The sequence below is a fragment of the Apus apus genome, chromosome 14 (genome assembly GCF_020740795.1).
Source record: "Apus apus isolate bApuApu2 chromosome 14, bApuApu2.pri.cur, whole genome shotgun sequence".
Taxonomy (NCBI): Eukaryota; Metazoa; Chordata; class Aves; order Apodiformes; family Apodidae; genus Apus; species Apus apus.
Window position 1 is genome coordinate 5020641 of NC_067295.1, and position 15697 is coordinate 5036337.

General features: G+C 46.4%; 3 protein-coding genes across 4 annotated transcripts in view; 2 read left to right on the top strand and 1 right to left on the bottom strand.

Moving 5' to 3' along the window:
• Positions 1-2282: 2282 nt before the first annotated feature.
• Positions 2283-5930, bottom strand: NUDT1 (nudix hydrolase 1). The gene is made up of 3 exons (XM_051632161.1): positions 5779-5930; positions 2927-3072; positions 2283-2712 (listed from the first exon to the last, which is right to left on the bottom strand). Exons 1-3 carry the CDS (start codon positions 5928-5930, stop codon positions 2540-2542), a joined length of 471 nt encoding a protein of 156 aa, XP_051488121.1. The 3' UTR covers positions 2283-2539.
• Position 5931: 1 nt separating this feature from the next.
• On the top strand, positions 5932-8703 carry MRM2 (mitochondrial rRNA methyltransferase 2). Of its 2 annotated transcripts, none has more exons than XM_051632159.1 (3): positions 5932-6462; positions 7101-7372; positions 7962-8703. In XM_051632159.1, the coding sequence occupies exons 1-3, from the start codon at positions 6425-6427 to the stop codon at positions 8384-8386; spliced, it is 735 nt and encodes a 244-aa protein (XP_051488119.1). In that variant the 5' UTR covers positions 5932-6424; the 3' UTR covers positions 8387-8703. The 2 variants fall into 2 exon arrangements, with proteins under 2 accessions (XP_051488119.1, XP_051488120.1); XM_051632160.1 differs by having other exon boundaries at positions 7101-7366.
• A 1032-nt stretch (positions 8704-9735) lies between these two features.
• Positions 9736-15697, top strand: part of MAD1L1 (mitotic arrest deficient 1 like 1) — a 347925-nt gene continuing 341963 nt past the window's right edge. The window contains exons 1-4 of the mRNA XM_051632510.1: positions 9736-9786; positions 11342-11495; positions 12766-12906; positions 14665-14844. Coding sequence (XP_051488470.1) covers positions 11346-11495; positions 12766-12906; positions 14665-14844 — 471 coding nt within the window. The 5' untranslated portion in view covers positions 9736-9786; positions 11342-11345. The remainder of the gene's footprint in view (positions 9787-11341; positions 11496-12765; positions 12907-14664; positions 14845-15697) is intronic.

Below are 15697 nucleotides of genomic sequence, written 5' to 3' on the forward strand. Positions count from 1 at the left end.
TATTTACCTCAATATCTGAGGGATTTCCTTGCTGTATTTGTCCTGTTTGATTTAAAGAGCTGTCAGACTTGGAGAGCAGCAGCAAGTACAGCTTCCTTCCTCTAGAAGAATGCAGCAGGGAACCACTCATCTGTCTACCCTAGTCAGTGTAGGGAAAACAGCTCTAGCTGCCTCTGTGCTGTTGCCTTCTGCAGCAAGCAGTCTAGCTAAACTCAAGGGTGAGAGTGAAAGCTGGCTCCATTGCTTGTTGCTGGGTAGATGGCAATGAACACTAAGCAAACCAGACTAATGGAAGAGCATGTGCTGCCTGCCCAAGATCTGATGCTCCTGTAAGATGTAGCACCAAAGAGTTAATGTGCCTTCTTGCATGGAAGCTTCCTGTGTGTTGCTTGAGCTCATGGGGACTTTCATATGTACATGACAGAAGTGACAGGAAAGGCCTCCAATCTTTCTGTCAGTGTCTCTGTCAAGATCTGTTGTAGAGGTACCAGGGTAGAAAATAGCTGAGAACCTGAAACTTTGCCAGCAAAATGTTTTATCAAAAGGGCTATATGTTTTTGTTACTCTTGAGATCTCCTCTGCTTCAAGCTGTGAAGTGGAAAGATACAGGCTTTTTGACCCGTGTCATGTGTTGAAAGGCTTTCCAAACCATATATACAATACAGCCTTAACCTTTGATCCTTCTTTCCCTCTCCTTCCATCTTCCTTGCAAGTGCTCCACCTAAGTTAAAACATGTTTTCAGCAGTGCCTTGATGCATTCCAGTACTTTTACTCTTCTACTTTGCTGGTGCAAGGGTGTAATTCCTGAAATTTGAACAGGCTAATTCAGTCTTCAATTTGTGCTGTTTCCTAAAAGACAAAGATCACCAGTTGGTCTCTACAACTGCAGCAGGTGCAAACATCACTACTTTTTGACATGAACTAAAAGTCAGTGCTAGTGAAAGCATCTTCATAAAAGGATTGGAGTGCAGGAGAAGGGATAGCAAATAGAAGTGCCGGCCTGAGCCACACTTGTTCTCTTCCTATCTAAACTCCTGGAGGAACAGAAAGTACTTTGATCTCTCACTGTACAATTCACTGTTTCCACAAGGAAATAAATCAAGATAACTTTACAGGTATCCGCTGCCCATCACTCCCTTTCCAACCACACAGCAAGACCTTACATCCTGTTATAAGCTACCTACTCCCCTATCCTTATTTTCTCTACTTGCCTCATGCCATTCACTCCATTAGAACAGCCAGAAACTCTTACTGCTGGGTCAGAAGCAGAGGTGAGTATTAAAAACTCTGTAGGTAACTCAGTCTGCAGCACATAAGAAAGAGTCTAAGGTGTTAACTCTTACTCTCCAAGTGTGAGCTGTGGCTTACTGAGCGTATGAAGGGCATTTTTGAGTGGTATAAATTATTCAGAACTGCTGGAGGGAGAAAAGAAGAAACAATCTTGTTCAAAGGGTGTGAATTTTGCCTGCCTGGAACATCCTGTATCTTTGCTTTGCTCAAATAGCCTTATGTATGAAGCACTTTATCCAAATGCAGGAATTAAACTATTACTACAGCTGTTAGACTGGAAATGTTTACAGATCCTATATTACATTCCAAGATTCTATATGTAAGTGTTATATGTGTTTGTAAAAGTGTTTAAAAAAAACAAAACCACACAACAAAACTTGTGTAAGAAGTTACATATGTGATGTTATTTCTAGCACAGTTTGATGAAGCTTTTGCTGACCAGCACCCTGAGTTGGGCTGACCCAAATGCTGAACAGGTCACAGGTGGCAAAGCCTGCAGCCGTGGCTGATGGCACTTTGCAACATGGACTTGCTGAAAATTGGGTTTGTTCAGTATGGTTTTTACCTGAAATGCCCAAAACAGTTCATGTTCATGGCAGGAGCTATGAGAGTGAAAGTAAGGCTTGGGCAGTGTCATACATCTACCTCTGCCTCTTGTTTTTTTAACTCCTGTAACCTAAAACTACCTTCATCTGGAGAATTCTGAAGGGATCACTACCTAATTATTTCAAAAGGCTTTCCCAGCACTGGTCAAGCTTCACCTTGTCTCAGGAAGTAACACTGAATGAGGAACTGTATAGAAACTGGCATAGACAGGGTACCTAATGGATTCTGCTGCATTGTGGTCCGCTTAATGTTTCTGTGAAAAGAAGCCTGCAGGGCCCTTAAAACAGTCTAGAAGCTGTTTACAGCAGAACAACACATGCTTTTACTAAAAAATATTTTTAATGTTTTACTAGCCACAAGGGAAAAGCTGAAAGAATTAGCCACCTGCAATAATACAAACTTTTTAATAGTTGTGGTCACGCAACCACTAACGAATACCACAGCCAGGGACTTCACAGCATGGAAAAATCCTGTTACTTCTGTTTCTTCTCTAAGAAACCCCCTTATTTTCCGTACTTCCTAGTGACCTGGCAAATGAGCCTCCTTTGCTGGAGGGTTGAGAAAGGAGAACCTTCTAAGTACTACCGATGGTGTTCTCTCCCAAAATGGGCAGCAGCACGTGGGTTGAATGCTTCAGTTTTCTTAAACTTCCTCCACTTCTTTCAGAGTGTGCTCCAGGATAGTGTCTTGTCCCTGGAACTTAAAATAGCCACGAAACAACTTTTTCTGAAGCAGAAGTGGGAACCAGTAGATATCATCTGCCCACATGTGATTGAATGGCACCTCATCCAGCTGGAACCACTGTGGACGCATTTCTGGTGAGAGAAAACAAGAACTTTCCATGAGACTTTCGCTTGTTTTTTTGCTGCCTAGAATTTGAGTACCTGTCAACAAGCAGCTTCCCTCTACAGCCCAGCTGCCTCCCTTCTCAGGGATTTTGCCATGAATAGTTCTGTATTTAAGAGCAATATAATCTCAGAAGAGAATGTACATCCTTCCTTCCTTCCTTCCTCTCCACTAGCTACCTACCATCACTTTCCGTTGGCTCTCCATGAAAGTCATCTGCCCGGAAAATGTGAACTTCCATGAGTTCAGGATTGCCTACAAATTCAAATGTGATATGACCCATCTTCTGCAAGGTGTCCACGGTCAGTCCACTCTCCTCCAGGAGCTCCCTGCAGAAGAAATAGACTTTACATGAAAGTGAGAAGTGGGAGAACAAAAAATCAGGCATTGGCTTTACTTGTGCGTTCAAAGCAGAGGGAACTAAAGGTGAAAGAACAGAGCAGGGCACAGCAGAGTTCTGGCTTGCACCAAACTATTAGCCTACTTACATCACAGGGGAGCCACGTCAGACCTGTTTGTGTGTTATTTCAAGCTCCTGTAGTCTGGTATGAAAATACTTTGTTGGAAGGAGAAAATTCAGGAAAATGGATTGTTTACTATAATTGACATTCCTTGCAACGTGATGATCTTTCATGAGATCGGTTAGAAGTGGGCTAAGGCTCTCGTGTTCAGATTGTAGCCAGGTGAAGCATAAGAACTCCAAGATACACTTTACTTAGGCAAAAGGGTTTGCCAACTTCAGGGGAAAGTTTTGAGAATACAAGAACATCTGTACTCGCTACAGTATCAGTTACTGCTGAGGTGCTACAATGTATTCAAGGAGTGTTACTAAGTAACGCTACTTTCACGCAAAACATTAGGAATACCATCTCCCCTCAAATGCCTTATAAAAAACACACAGCAATTGTGTAAACTTTGCACTTCTGCTCTTTGGAAGTATGTTTAGCATAACAAGAGGTTGGAAGGCAAGACTTCTAAGAGCACTTTGTGAGACTTGCCAGGCAGCTCTTTTCTGTGCATCCCTGTGCACAGCTGCTTGAAGCACATTCAATTACTTGCTCTGTTTATGCTACAGACTTAGACCTTTTTTTAATTTTTACCTGCCTCTAACAGAATGAGCATTCCTTTAACTTAGCCATGTTTTTTCTAATGTTCAAAAATAAGGAATACTTTGAAACAGTGTCTCTTCAGTTAAGGTTAATAATTAATGCAGTTGCAATTTGGCAAACTTAACAATTTTAAAATGTAATGGAAATGATCTTTAAGGCTCCAGCTTCCTTTAGCATCAATTTAATTACTTCCATCCTTCAAAACTGTATTACAATTTAACGTCTTAGCTAATTGTAGTTTATCTTCCTGAGAAATTATGCCTAAAATAGAGGCAGTTTTCCAGCAACAAAGCTAAAAGCCTCATTTTACAGGCTAACTGACCAAAAAAGCACTAAACTGCTCTGGTTCTCCAAGCAATTTATCTGTCAGCTGTTTGGCTCTGAGGAAACACTACAGGCAGCAAACTAGAAACAATGAACTAGCTAAATGCTTTGAGATGTGCCAGTGAAGAGCCATGGGTGCCCAGGTGCTCCATAGGAACATGGTGTTCCCAGTGGAATATAGAAATCTTACTAATACAGGAAACTTGTTCATGTTCCAGGTTAATATTTAACTGTGTGGTGAGGACACTTCACACCTTATGCCAGTGCAAACCCCACTGAGACAACACAACGGGGAAACACATCTTGATAGGTCAACTCTGAATACAGAGCAGAGGTGGTGCAAGGGGTTTGATTTGGACTGTGACACCACCTGGAGGGGAGCTGCACCCCGAGGCAGGGCTGGAATGGTGGTGTTCCCAATCAGGCAAGCAGGCTGCTTGCCTGGCTGGCCCTGACTCTGGGCACTGCCTCCTGCTCAGCTGGCCTTGACAGGAATCGTGTGATGCTGCAACACATTCCTACCAGGCACATCGAAAGGGCTGCGGATGGGACTGTTCCACGATCCACAGCAGCAGGTGCTGGCTGTGCTGTGATACACTGCCCTGAAGACATTGAAACTTTCACCACTTGACGTCTCGTGTGAGCTAAAACTCTGGTTTCTAGCTCTGGACTGGCACAGATAAACACTCACCAAGGAAATAAAATGCTAAATTAAATAATTCGCTTCACACCACAGTCAGTGGCAGTGTGAGCCTAGCAAATGGAGGCCTGATTTAAGTAATAAAACTGATTTCCTTCCCTCCACTTAGAGATGATAAATTACATGAAAAGCCACAAGGCAAGCATCAGGTATGGTAATGCTGTGCCCTGCTGTGTGTGCAACTGCTCAGAGGGCTCTTCTGTCCCCTGGGTTAGCTCACCACAGAACCCCAGCAGTTGCACTGGCACGGTTGAGGAGACACTTCAGTGTAAAATATGTTAGACAGCTGTTAAACACACCAACACTGAACTTCCTCCAGGTGCGAGGGCAATTTAGTGCATACACCAGAAAGTGAGGAGGTGGCAAAGTGTGACTTTGTACCAGCAACATTCATGGAAAGAATGAGGTACCTAATTTTCAGAGGAGATAGCATTTCAGCTGTGATCTGCTGTTTGATTTTAATGAGTAGACAAAAGGAAAAACTTCACAAAATCAGTACAAAAAGCTTAAAAAATGCTACTGTACCTCTACAGCAATGCAATTTAATTCCCTAACTCAGTATTAGGGCTTTCATTTGACTGACTATGCAGTCAAATTAATTTCTACAGGGCTTTTCATAAGGGACCTCTGAGATTTTTCCCTTATTTTGTCACCAGATTTTCACCCAGGACTGAAAATGTTAGTGCAAGGCAGCACCTGTCGAATAGCATTAACATTGAAAACATAAGCAGTATGCTGTTGTAATTTTGTTAGACAGCCAGAATTAAATTTCTCACCTTTTTGCACAGGGCAAGAACGGTAACTCCACCTGCAGCCCACCACAAATGGTTTGATTCCTTCACTGCCCACCCTGTGCCCCGACCCTCTCCCCAGGGCAGGGGCTGTGCCGGGCCTGCCCTCACCTGCGAGCAGCCTCCTCGATGCTCTCCCCTGCCTGCACTTTGCCCCCGAAGCCGTTCCAGAGACCGACGCCAAACCCGCGTTTTTTCATGCCCAGGAGGACGCGGGATGGCTGCACCACCAGGACGAGGGTGAAGAGCCTGGAAGTGCACATGGTTCCTGGGAGACAGATGAGGACACACTGCACCAAGGGCTCCGGGAACCCCTCAAGAGGGGAGCCCCGGCTGCTTCCCGGCCCGGGGGGTGCTGGACAAAACCCGGACTTGCTGCTCAGCTCCAGGCAGCCCTGATGCCCCCGCGACACAAACCACCTCCTCCCAAAAGGCCTGGTCCCCACCATCCCCGGCCCAAACCCTCGCTCCCCTGCTCCCCCAGCACCCCTTCCCCCAAACCTTTGTCCCCCAGGATCCCCTCGCCCAAACCTTTGTCCCCCAGGATCCCCTCCCCAAATCCTTGACCCCCTACAACCCGAATACTTAAGCCCCCCCCAGCAGCGCCATCCCCCGAGCCAGGCCCCCTTGCTCCCCGAGCACCTGTGTCCCAGCGTCAGGCTTTCCCGCTTCCCGCTGCCCGGCCCTTCCCGTCCCGCCCCGGTGCCGCCCCGCGGCCGCGGTGAGGGGCGGAGCGGGGCGGGCCGAGGCGGCCGCCATGGCCTGGCCGGGGGGAGCTGCCGCCGCCGCGGGCAGGTGCGTGGAGGGGTCGCCGAGGAGAGTTGGGCGGCGGGTCCGTGCTGCCCCCGGGGGTGTCCCCGGGGAGGTGCTGGTTTAGTTCCGGCGCTTTAAGTGTTCGTCCGGAGCGGGGAGCGGGCGTTTGGGGTTTGTCGGCTCTGGGGTGGGGGTTTCGTTACCTGGGAAGTGGTGGGAGCGGTGCCCGTGGCTGCCACAGTGTGCTCTGCCCGGAGAGGTGAAGGAGCCTCCAGGAGCCGGGGCATCCCTCCTTCCTCTCAGGGGCTCAGCCGTGTTCCTGGTCTTCCCTCTCGTGGAGGCCGCCAGCCCCTCTGGGCCAGCCCAGGACCTCGCTGGGCTCCGTCTGACATGTCGTGCCCCCGAGGGCCGCGAACGCCAGCGCCGGAGCAGCAGCAGAGCTGGAGCCTCCTGCCTCCGCTCCGGGGGGCCTGTGAGGCCTCCATCCAAAAGACACTGAGCTGGGACCAGATAACTGAAGGTGCTGGAGAAGCTCAAATTCGTAGACTTTTTTTTTTTTTTTTTTTTGGGGCCTGTTGATAAAAGGGTGGAGCTGTCGTGGAGGTTAGGATCAATCACTACAGAGACTTTTGAAACAGATAGTGACTTGGCACTAATCAGTGAACTCACCTTTCTTCCAGCTGCCAGCGTCTGGCAAGCAAATGTCTCCACACCACGGTGGGGATTCTGAAGAAAACTGGAACCGAGCACTGGTGGCTGGAGAGGCACTTGAGGGATCCCTTTGTCAAGGCAGCAAAGCGGCACCATTACCGCTGCCGAAGTGCCTTCAAGTTACTGGAAATCGATGACAAGCTTCATATTCTTCGTCCAGGACTTTCTGTTCTTGACTGCGGAGCTGCGCCTGGTGCTTGGAGCCAGGTGGCTGTAGAGAGGGTCAACGCCTTAGGTACTGGTAGGTGCACGTTTTTGGCAGCAAAGCTGGGGATGATGCTCATCTTGAAGCGTGTGAGAGGACTCAGCTGTGATGGTGGTGGTGCTGGGAATGGACATGGGTGCTGGCAAGAGCCAGAGTCACAGGTGTTCTGATTAACTGTGTTGTGGAGATGATCCCTTCATTCAGTTCTGAAATTTGTATAGCCTCTAGCAGGTAGCTTGGCTTTTCTGTGGTTTTATTTCCCTTCTTGAAAAATGGTAGTGACCACTATCTACTGTTTATGTGCTTGAAGCCATTAATATTCACAAGACAAGGTGTTATCATCTGTACTAATGTTCAGGATTTGTGGACTGTCAGCCTTGAAATAATAGGAGAAAACCAAGAAAAATACCCTTTGCTTATCCAAAGTAACAGTTTTCATGTCTTGAATAGATTAGCTTATAGCAAGGCATCCATCCAGACATACCTAGCAAGCTGTGTAAGGACATGAAGACCAGATACGGCAGGTGATATGTTTTTGTTTATTGACTAGCACGGATCTCATTTATATGCAGGTTGTTTGCAACCATTATGAGTGTTGAGTGTGCCATTCTTTCTTATAATCCAGATCCTGCTGTCCCCACTGGCTTTGTCCTTGGTGTTGACCTCCTGCGGATTTCTCCTCTGGAAGGAGCAGTCTTCCTGTCGGAGGCTGACATGTCAGACCCACGCACGCTGAGGACAATTCAGAGTCTGCTTCCTGCAGAGCAGGTGGACGTCATCTTGAGCGACATGGCTCCTAACGCGACAGGGGTTAAAGAACTGGATCATCAGAAGCTGATCAACCTGTGTTTAGGCCTTCTGGGTCTGTCCCGAAGTCTTTTAAAGCCGAAAGGAACGATGCTCTGTAAGTTCTGGGATGGACATGAGTCCCGTCTTCTGCAAAGCAGATTGAAGGAGCAGTTCCAAGATGTGAGAACTATAAAGCCTCAGGCCAGCCGGAAGGACTCTGCTGAGTCCTATTACTTGGCAAGACTGTACAAAGGGAGATGAGAGCTGAGCACCACAGGTTGTCAAGCAGGTGATCAGACATGGACTGGACGTCTGAATTTGTTGTGTGTTTAAAGAAAAATCTCAGCATTAAGACCCTGGGAAAATCTGTCACAGTTCTTAAAAAGTACATCATGCTTTTCAAATACAAAACCAAACAAGAATGGTGTCCTGCTGAGTTTATCCACTGATTATACAAGCAGAGACATCCAATCTAGCTTGTCACCTGTGGAGAAAACTTGGGAATGGAGAGGAGTGATCTGAAAGGCAACCTGTGGGGCTGGAGTAATGGAAATGAAAATAAAGCTGTGATTATGAGAGTTTTTACCGTGTGCTTGAAAATCATTTCACTGCCAATGTTGTCATGTACAAGACATTAAGGCTGTTGTCAGAAAACAGTGAGGGGAGCTGAAGCCAATTTATTGCCACTTCATCTTTCTTAAAAGCTCATGCAATTTCCTAGCACATGTAAAAATAGATAACGTTGTTGCGGATGTCAGGAGCTGCCTTGTCAGGTAAGATCTGCAACGCAGCCGTGCAGGATATATGACTGGCTCTGGAATGTTTACTCTGATGGCTCTGCTGCTTTTTCTAAAGACACAGGTTATATTTAGAAATCTCTACTCGGAGGTACACATCAATCCCACGAGTGACAGGAAGGCAGGGTCATCACTACTGAGAAGATAATTTCCCTTGTTTTCAGTATCATTTTATGTTTGACCAACGACGTTTCCTCGCTGAAATGACAAGATGTTTCTTGGATCCTGGAGAGGGAAAATTACTGACTTCTAGAATGCTGTTTGCAGGAATAAATTTAGCCACTGCCTTATCTGGAAGCCACAAGTTAAGGCTACACAGCGCTTTTATCAAGCCAGCCGTGGCAGGAGTTGCAGGAGGGGCTGGCAGCGCGGTCGCTTTCCAAGGCTTCCAGATCTTTCTCATTCCAAGCGCCCGGCCCGGGGTCCCCCGCAGCTGTGACGGGATTTTAACCGCTCGGCGACCTCCGCGGTGCGCGCGGGACCCGGGGCCGCTCCCTGCGGGCGCGTGCAGGGAGGACACTTGCCCCACCCGCGGGCGCGCGCAGGGCGCGGGACAAGCGCGTGCCTCCCCCGCTGCTCCGCCGGCTGCAGCTGCGGGGGGACAGGAGGAGCTCCGACCCGGGGAGGGAGCGGGGGACGGGGCGGTGTTAGAGCGGGCAGGGGGTGAACGTGGTTGCGGGGGGGGGGGGGTTGGAAGGAGGCTGCGCTCCCGGGCGGGGCGTTCCGGCCGCGGGTGCGCGCCCCGTCCCGGCCTTGCGGCGGCCCGCGCCGCGTGTCTCGCGAGAGCTGGGCGCGAGTTCCCGTGAGATCGCGGCGCCGGGGCGAGGAGGGAGATCCAAGCGGGGCGCGCGCCGCCCGCGGCGGGTGAGTGAGGGAAGGAGCGGCGGGAGGCCCGGCCCGGCCCGGCCCCGCCCGGCCCGGCTCCTCCCGGCCCCGCTCCTCCCGGCCCGGCTCCTCCCGGCCCCGTTCCTCCCGGCTCCGCTCCTGCCGTTGCGCCCGGCCGAGCGGGGGCGGGGGAGGGAGGCCGTGCCGTGTCTCCCGTTCCTCCCACCCCCGGGGGCCGCTCCCCAGGCGGGGCAGGGCTCTGGGCGCTGCCGGGCCCCGCTCCCCTCCGCTCCCTCAGGGTGGGGCTGAGCCCCCCGCGGTGCCCGGCCCGGCCGCTCTCGGGGGGCTCTCCGCGGGGACCGGGCTGTGGGGACGGGGGGTCCCTCGGTGCCCCGGGACGGAGCCTTTGCCCCGGGGTTTTCTGCAGCCGGGAGGCGGAATGTGCGTGTCTTCTGCGGTTTTAGCCTTGTTCTGGGTTTCAAAACAGGCTTGCTGAAGCCCGGTTACTTGGTGATGATGTTCTCTCTCTCGAGTTCATTCGCATCTGGTGCTGAAGTACTTCAAATAAACGTTCTCGTTTGGCTGTTTGGCCGTTCTGCTGCCAACGTGCTTGTATCGTGTGTCCTCTTTTGAATGACACAGATTCAAAGAATAGCTGCTGTGTTACCTGGACAGTGCACGAGCTTGAAAGTTACCCCAGGTCTGTGCCTCTGGCACAAGCCGGTGTGTATGTTGTGAGTTGCCCTCCGTGGTCCTGAAACTTCTTGTATATTTCATGTATATTTCTTGTATATTTCTCGAGTATTGCACGTGTACTGCGGGGCCTGCCATCACTAGGACTCACTTAATGCTTCCTGAAGTCTCCTAGGAAACCTTGCAGGCCTTTTTGAGCTCTTGATTTGTCTTTATCCTTTTAGTTAGTGCCCTTCCAAATTTGACGTAAGAATTGCAAAAACTTTCACATAAATGAGGAGAGACAGTTTTACATAGAGAAGCAAACAGTCAGTTTCGGAAGTCTTGTTGCTCTAAGTTAAGTTCCAAAGTGCTTTTTGGGAGCCAGAATCATGTTATTTACAATGGCAGGTGTGCTGCTAGTATGGAATTAGTTTTCCCTCCCTGCCTCAGATGTTTGGAGGAAGAGTAATGAGTGCTGTTTGTTAGTGTTATGTGCTGTCGATCTTAATATCCTACAATATTTACTTGTATCCCAGTATCTATCTTAATTATGTAGGAAAGGAGAACTTAACTTTGTATGACTTATGACAGCTTTTATTTGAATGCTTATGGGCTGAGGTTCAGGGGACAATTTATGTAAATAAAAGCAAACCATGTCAGGTAGAAAGCTGAGGGAAGAACAGGCTCTGTTGCATCAGTTTCTCATTTCAGAGACCTACAACTTCAGCCTTAGTTGATGTTTTCTAGTTCAAGTCGATGCCAGCAGTAATCTGTGGGTGCCAGCAGTGACTAGCACATTGGGGTTTGTACCCTTGCTTTTAGTGTTTTCTCAGGACAGTGATGTGTCTCTTTAGTGAAGCAGCCAGTAGATCACAGGTTGCTCTGAGTGTTTTGCTGATGACTTTCTATATATTTCCAGAGTCATGGAGGACTTGGAAGATAATACCACTGTCTTCTCCACCTTGAGATCCCTCAACAACTTTATTTCACAGCGCATGGAGGGGCTGTCCGGGCTGGCTACTCCAGGATCGTCTCAAAGCTCCTTGCAGATTCAGTACCAGCAGAGGGTGCAGGTGAGGTGTTATCAGCTTGGTGATGCCTGCAGTACCACTTCAGTGTGGTTGTAGACTCCTTTTGATTCCAGGAATCGGGGTTGATTTCATTAAGATCTGATAATTCTTTAAAAGAATTGATACTAATGCGAGCTCAATAATGGAAGCCTGGTTTTGGTGAACGTTCTAGAATCTTACAATGTTTTTGAAGTGTCAGGCATATTTATTTCTGTTTTGTAGAAAGGTGCTTTGAATTTCTTTCCTGCCTGTTATATCTGTACACCAGCTCAGGAAATTAAATTCTAAGTTGTTTTCATATTTCTGAACAAAGAAGCTTTATATCTGTCAGTATTTTTTAAGCAAGTAATTTGTTAGCTTTTTTCACAATCTTTCTCAAAGTTTCTTTGCCTGAGGTATGGTTCTGGTGTGCTAGCCAGTAGTGTTTTCTTGTGCACTTCTCTTTGTATCCATGTGGGTTTTAATGACTTTTTTTTTTGTAAGCTGCCTTATGCTCATAAAGTATAGACTCAGCTGGCATCTTGGATCATAAGGACTGTTTATTAGGCTGGAGTAAAGTTTCTCTATCCTTTATCTTAATATAATTTCTACTTTATTGTCTAAGTATAAAATAAGTTTGCTGTCTTTTTACTGTAAATCTGCTTTGCATTTGGAATGGTGACAAAAATTTATGCGTTATCTGTCTGTGGTACATCTCTTTACAGAGATGGTTAGAGAGGGTGCTCTCTGCTTAGAGAGTCTTCATGCATTGAATGTCTGTTCCTCAGATGTGAGATATTCTATTAATATTGGCTGTGCTCTAAGGTAATTTAAATTAAAAAAAATGAAGTATAATGTTGTAGCAGGTAGCAGAAAAACGTTGTTTTGCTCAGCAGTTGATGATCATGGGGAGCACGATCTCTGCTTCATCATGGTTTGCTGCTGTTACTTTCACGAGGCTTGGGGAGTTCATAATTAACCTTTTCTTAGCTGGAGAAGTATATTCTGTCAGAATACCTCTAAAGATTGAAGGAGAAATTCTGAATGAGGAACTTAGGAATGTTAGTTGGAATGAATTTTTATTTGCTGTGTGTTTCTGAGTGTGTTGTTGAACTCTTGGTTTCCCCACCTGCATCTGGAGTAAGAAGGCAAGTACCACAGACATGGGGATGGATACCTTGTAATTTCTAAAATGTCGTGCAAGTGTCATCTGAGTAGTACAGAGTGGGAGATAAGGACGTAATTGCAGTGCTGTTAATGGTGTTTAATGTCTCTTCACACATGAACTGGCCAGCTGGAAGAACAAGCTGGGCATATCCACTCCAAATCCCAGCTCCTGCAGGTGGAACGAGAGAAGATGCAGATGGAGCTTAGCCACAAACGAGCTCGCATAGAGCTAGAGAGGGCAGCTAATACCAATGCCAGGAACTATGAGGTGAGTGTGACAGTTGCAGATGGCTTGATATCATAGGCCTGAGTCAGAACATACCTAGTGGGTCTACATTGGTGGTTTAGTTTGGATCAGGGATATTGACTTGACTTCTTACATGCTGCAGGAGTGTGTTGACTTTTTTTGATGAAGCTGAACTCAAAGGTGTAGTCCAGAAGCAAGCCTCGTGTTCTCCAGCTGCTGATGGATACTTCAGAGTATGACTTCAGTGAATCTGTAGTAACTGCTCCTGGGATGCATTTACTGTGTTTGCATTTACTGCAGGTGTGATGGTGCTGCAGGTGAATGTCAGGTTCTCAGCACCAACTGTTTTGCTCTTCAGATTCCCTCATGGTGCTTTGCACTAACTTGCTAATACACACAAGGGTGTCAAGGTCAAAGCCTTGTTTGGTTGACAAACTGATGAGCTCATTACTAGATTCTGTTAGTTTAGTACTGAAGTTGTCATGAGTAGCAACAACAAAAGGGATTTGTCTGTTTCTCCCAGAGGTATTTAAGCCTTTTTCTCCCAGATGAATTTAAACTTCTGCTGGCACAATTACAACTATTTAGTCTGTGTGACTGTAATTAATTGGGATGACTGCAGTGCCAACCATGCATGGTCACACCAGAGAGCTTGCACTAATAAAACAATGAGCCTCACTCAGGGAATATGGCTTTATTGGTTTCTGGGTTTAGGCCTGTATATGTTTGCTTAATTACATTACTGAAATAAGTAGTAGATCTGTGGGTTTTGTAGGATAGTAAAGGTCTTGGATGCAGCTGATTGTGTAAAAATAATCTTTAAAAAACAAACATTTTTTTTGTATTTTACAAAGGCAGTAGGTGACAGATTTAGTGTGTAGTTATGAAATAGTGAGTCAGTGACTAAATTCCTTGTTCATCTGAAGTCGGATGATGTGGGATTAAGCTGTGAAGGGTTCAAACTGGAATGCAGCTGACTCAGTCACAGAAACTCTGGAAATACTGGTACAAAAAAGGGGAACAGCATCAATCCAGCACTGTGGTAATTGCCCTGCTCAGATTCTGTGGCTTTTTTTGAGACATGTGGATGATGATTTTAGGAATTTCACATTGCTTTGCTCAATCTGTGCTTACTATGTAAATATGTGTCTCGGTTTGCTTTGATTAGCAAAGCAATTTACTACACATTTTTTCAATAAGTGTTAATCAATTTGTGGTAGGCATAAACTGAAATGGTGTATGAAATGTTGTCAGAGTGCAAAAATACTTATTGTATTCATTGATAATACTGTGCATTTAAACCTGGTTTCTATTAAATAGTCTCATACAATTTTGAGAAGTTGCAGAGGGAAGCTTGTCTTCTTAACCCAACTATTGAGATCCAAGTTCCTGAAAGTCAATTTTCTATGCATGGGTTAGCTTTAAATTGGAGCATCAGATGTTTTCATCTTTGATTCACTGGAGAGTGTGTAGAGGAGTCTGGTGAAGCCATGTCTGTATTCTCCTGTCCCTGTCTTGATCTAAGATCTCTGGAAGATTCTCTCTCTTAATGTTGTAGCTCAGTTGCTCTGGGTAGTTCCTTGACATTGAGTTGCTGCTCGTAAGATTTTTGCCCTTGCTGGTGCAAAAGTTAAAGCTATGGTCTGAGTAACATTACTTCATGGTGATGCCTTGGTGACCACAGTAGTGAGGAATGGAGGCAGGAGAAACAAAAGTGGCTTCTCCTTTGTGCTACTTTCTTCTTATGTCTCTTTTGCATTTTTTTTCTTCCTTTGCAAGCGAGAGGCCGACCGTAACCAGGAGCTGCTCACACGCATCAAGCAGTATCAGGAGAGGGAAACAGAAGCTGAAAATAAACTGAAAGAACAAATTGAGATGAACAAATCCTATAAGAAGAGCATGGAGACAATGAGTAAGAAGCTGCAAGAGAAGGAGAGCAAATTAGCTGAAGCTAATGAAGTAAGCACAGAGTAATTTAATCTGTTCATAGCTTCAGGTGACTTTGCAGTTCTTGTGAATTGAAAATGCCCTTTCTAATTACAAAAAAAACCATGTAAAATTGGCATCACTGTGTTTATCGTCTGGAAATTAATAAATCCTGGTGGTGTGTGTCTTTGCTGTCAAAGTTTAAAACCTAACCAAGTCCAGACACAAATGAGCAGTTCAGATGATGTTGGTGTGTTAATTAACAATGAGAAGTTTCTTAGGCTGATATGGAGAAGGAGAGAAGAAAAATCGCCAGGCAACATACATCAAGTAGGTTTAGAAGTCAGGTTACATGACACTGAGTAAAGAACAGGGAAAAGGTGGAGGAGATGAGATAGGAAGGTGTTCAGGGAAGTAAGGGGAGCTGTAGAGTGGATGAGACCCAAGTTTTGGACAAAGCGTGTTTTCCCGAGGTGTCTTAAATGTCCATGAGTGCCACTGTAGAATGAAGGCTTGGATTACAATTTCAGTTCTTTTGGAGGAACAGATCATCTTCTCAACCTTTTCTGGTATCATTATAGTTAAGTACAGCTAGTTAATTTGTCACTGTTCTGTTTAATTTGGTTTCCTGCACCAGTTGAGGTTCAACCATAAGTCCATAAGCCTTCTTCTGCCTAGATGTGACTGGAAATCTGTCTGTGTGATAAAGCAGGTACACTGATTTAATGCCAGTTACCAGTGATTGAAAACAGGGAGACAGTGATGGCAAGTGAGAGAAACCCACTTGAGAGAAACGTGTGCAGCAGTTCTATCTCTGTGTTCTTTTTGCTTCCATATCCGTCAGTATCAAGATGAGAACCCTACATATTTCTCCATCAAGAGATGG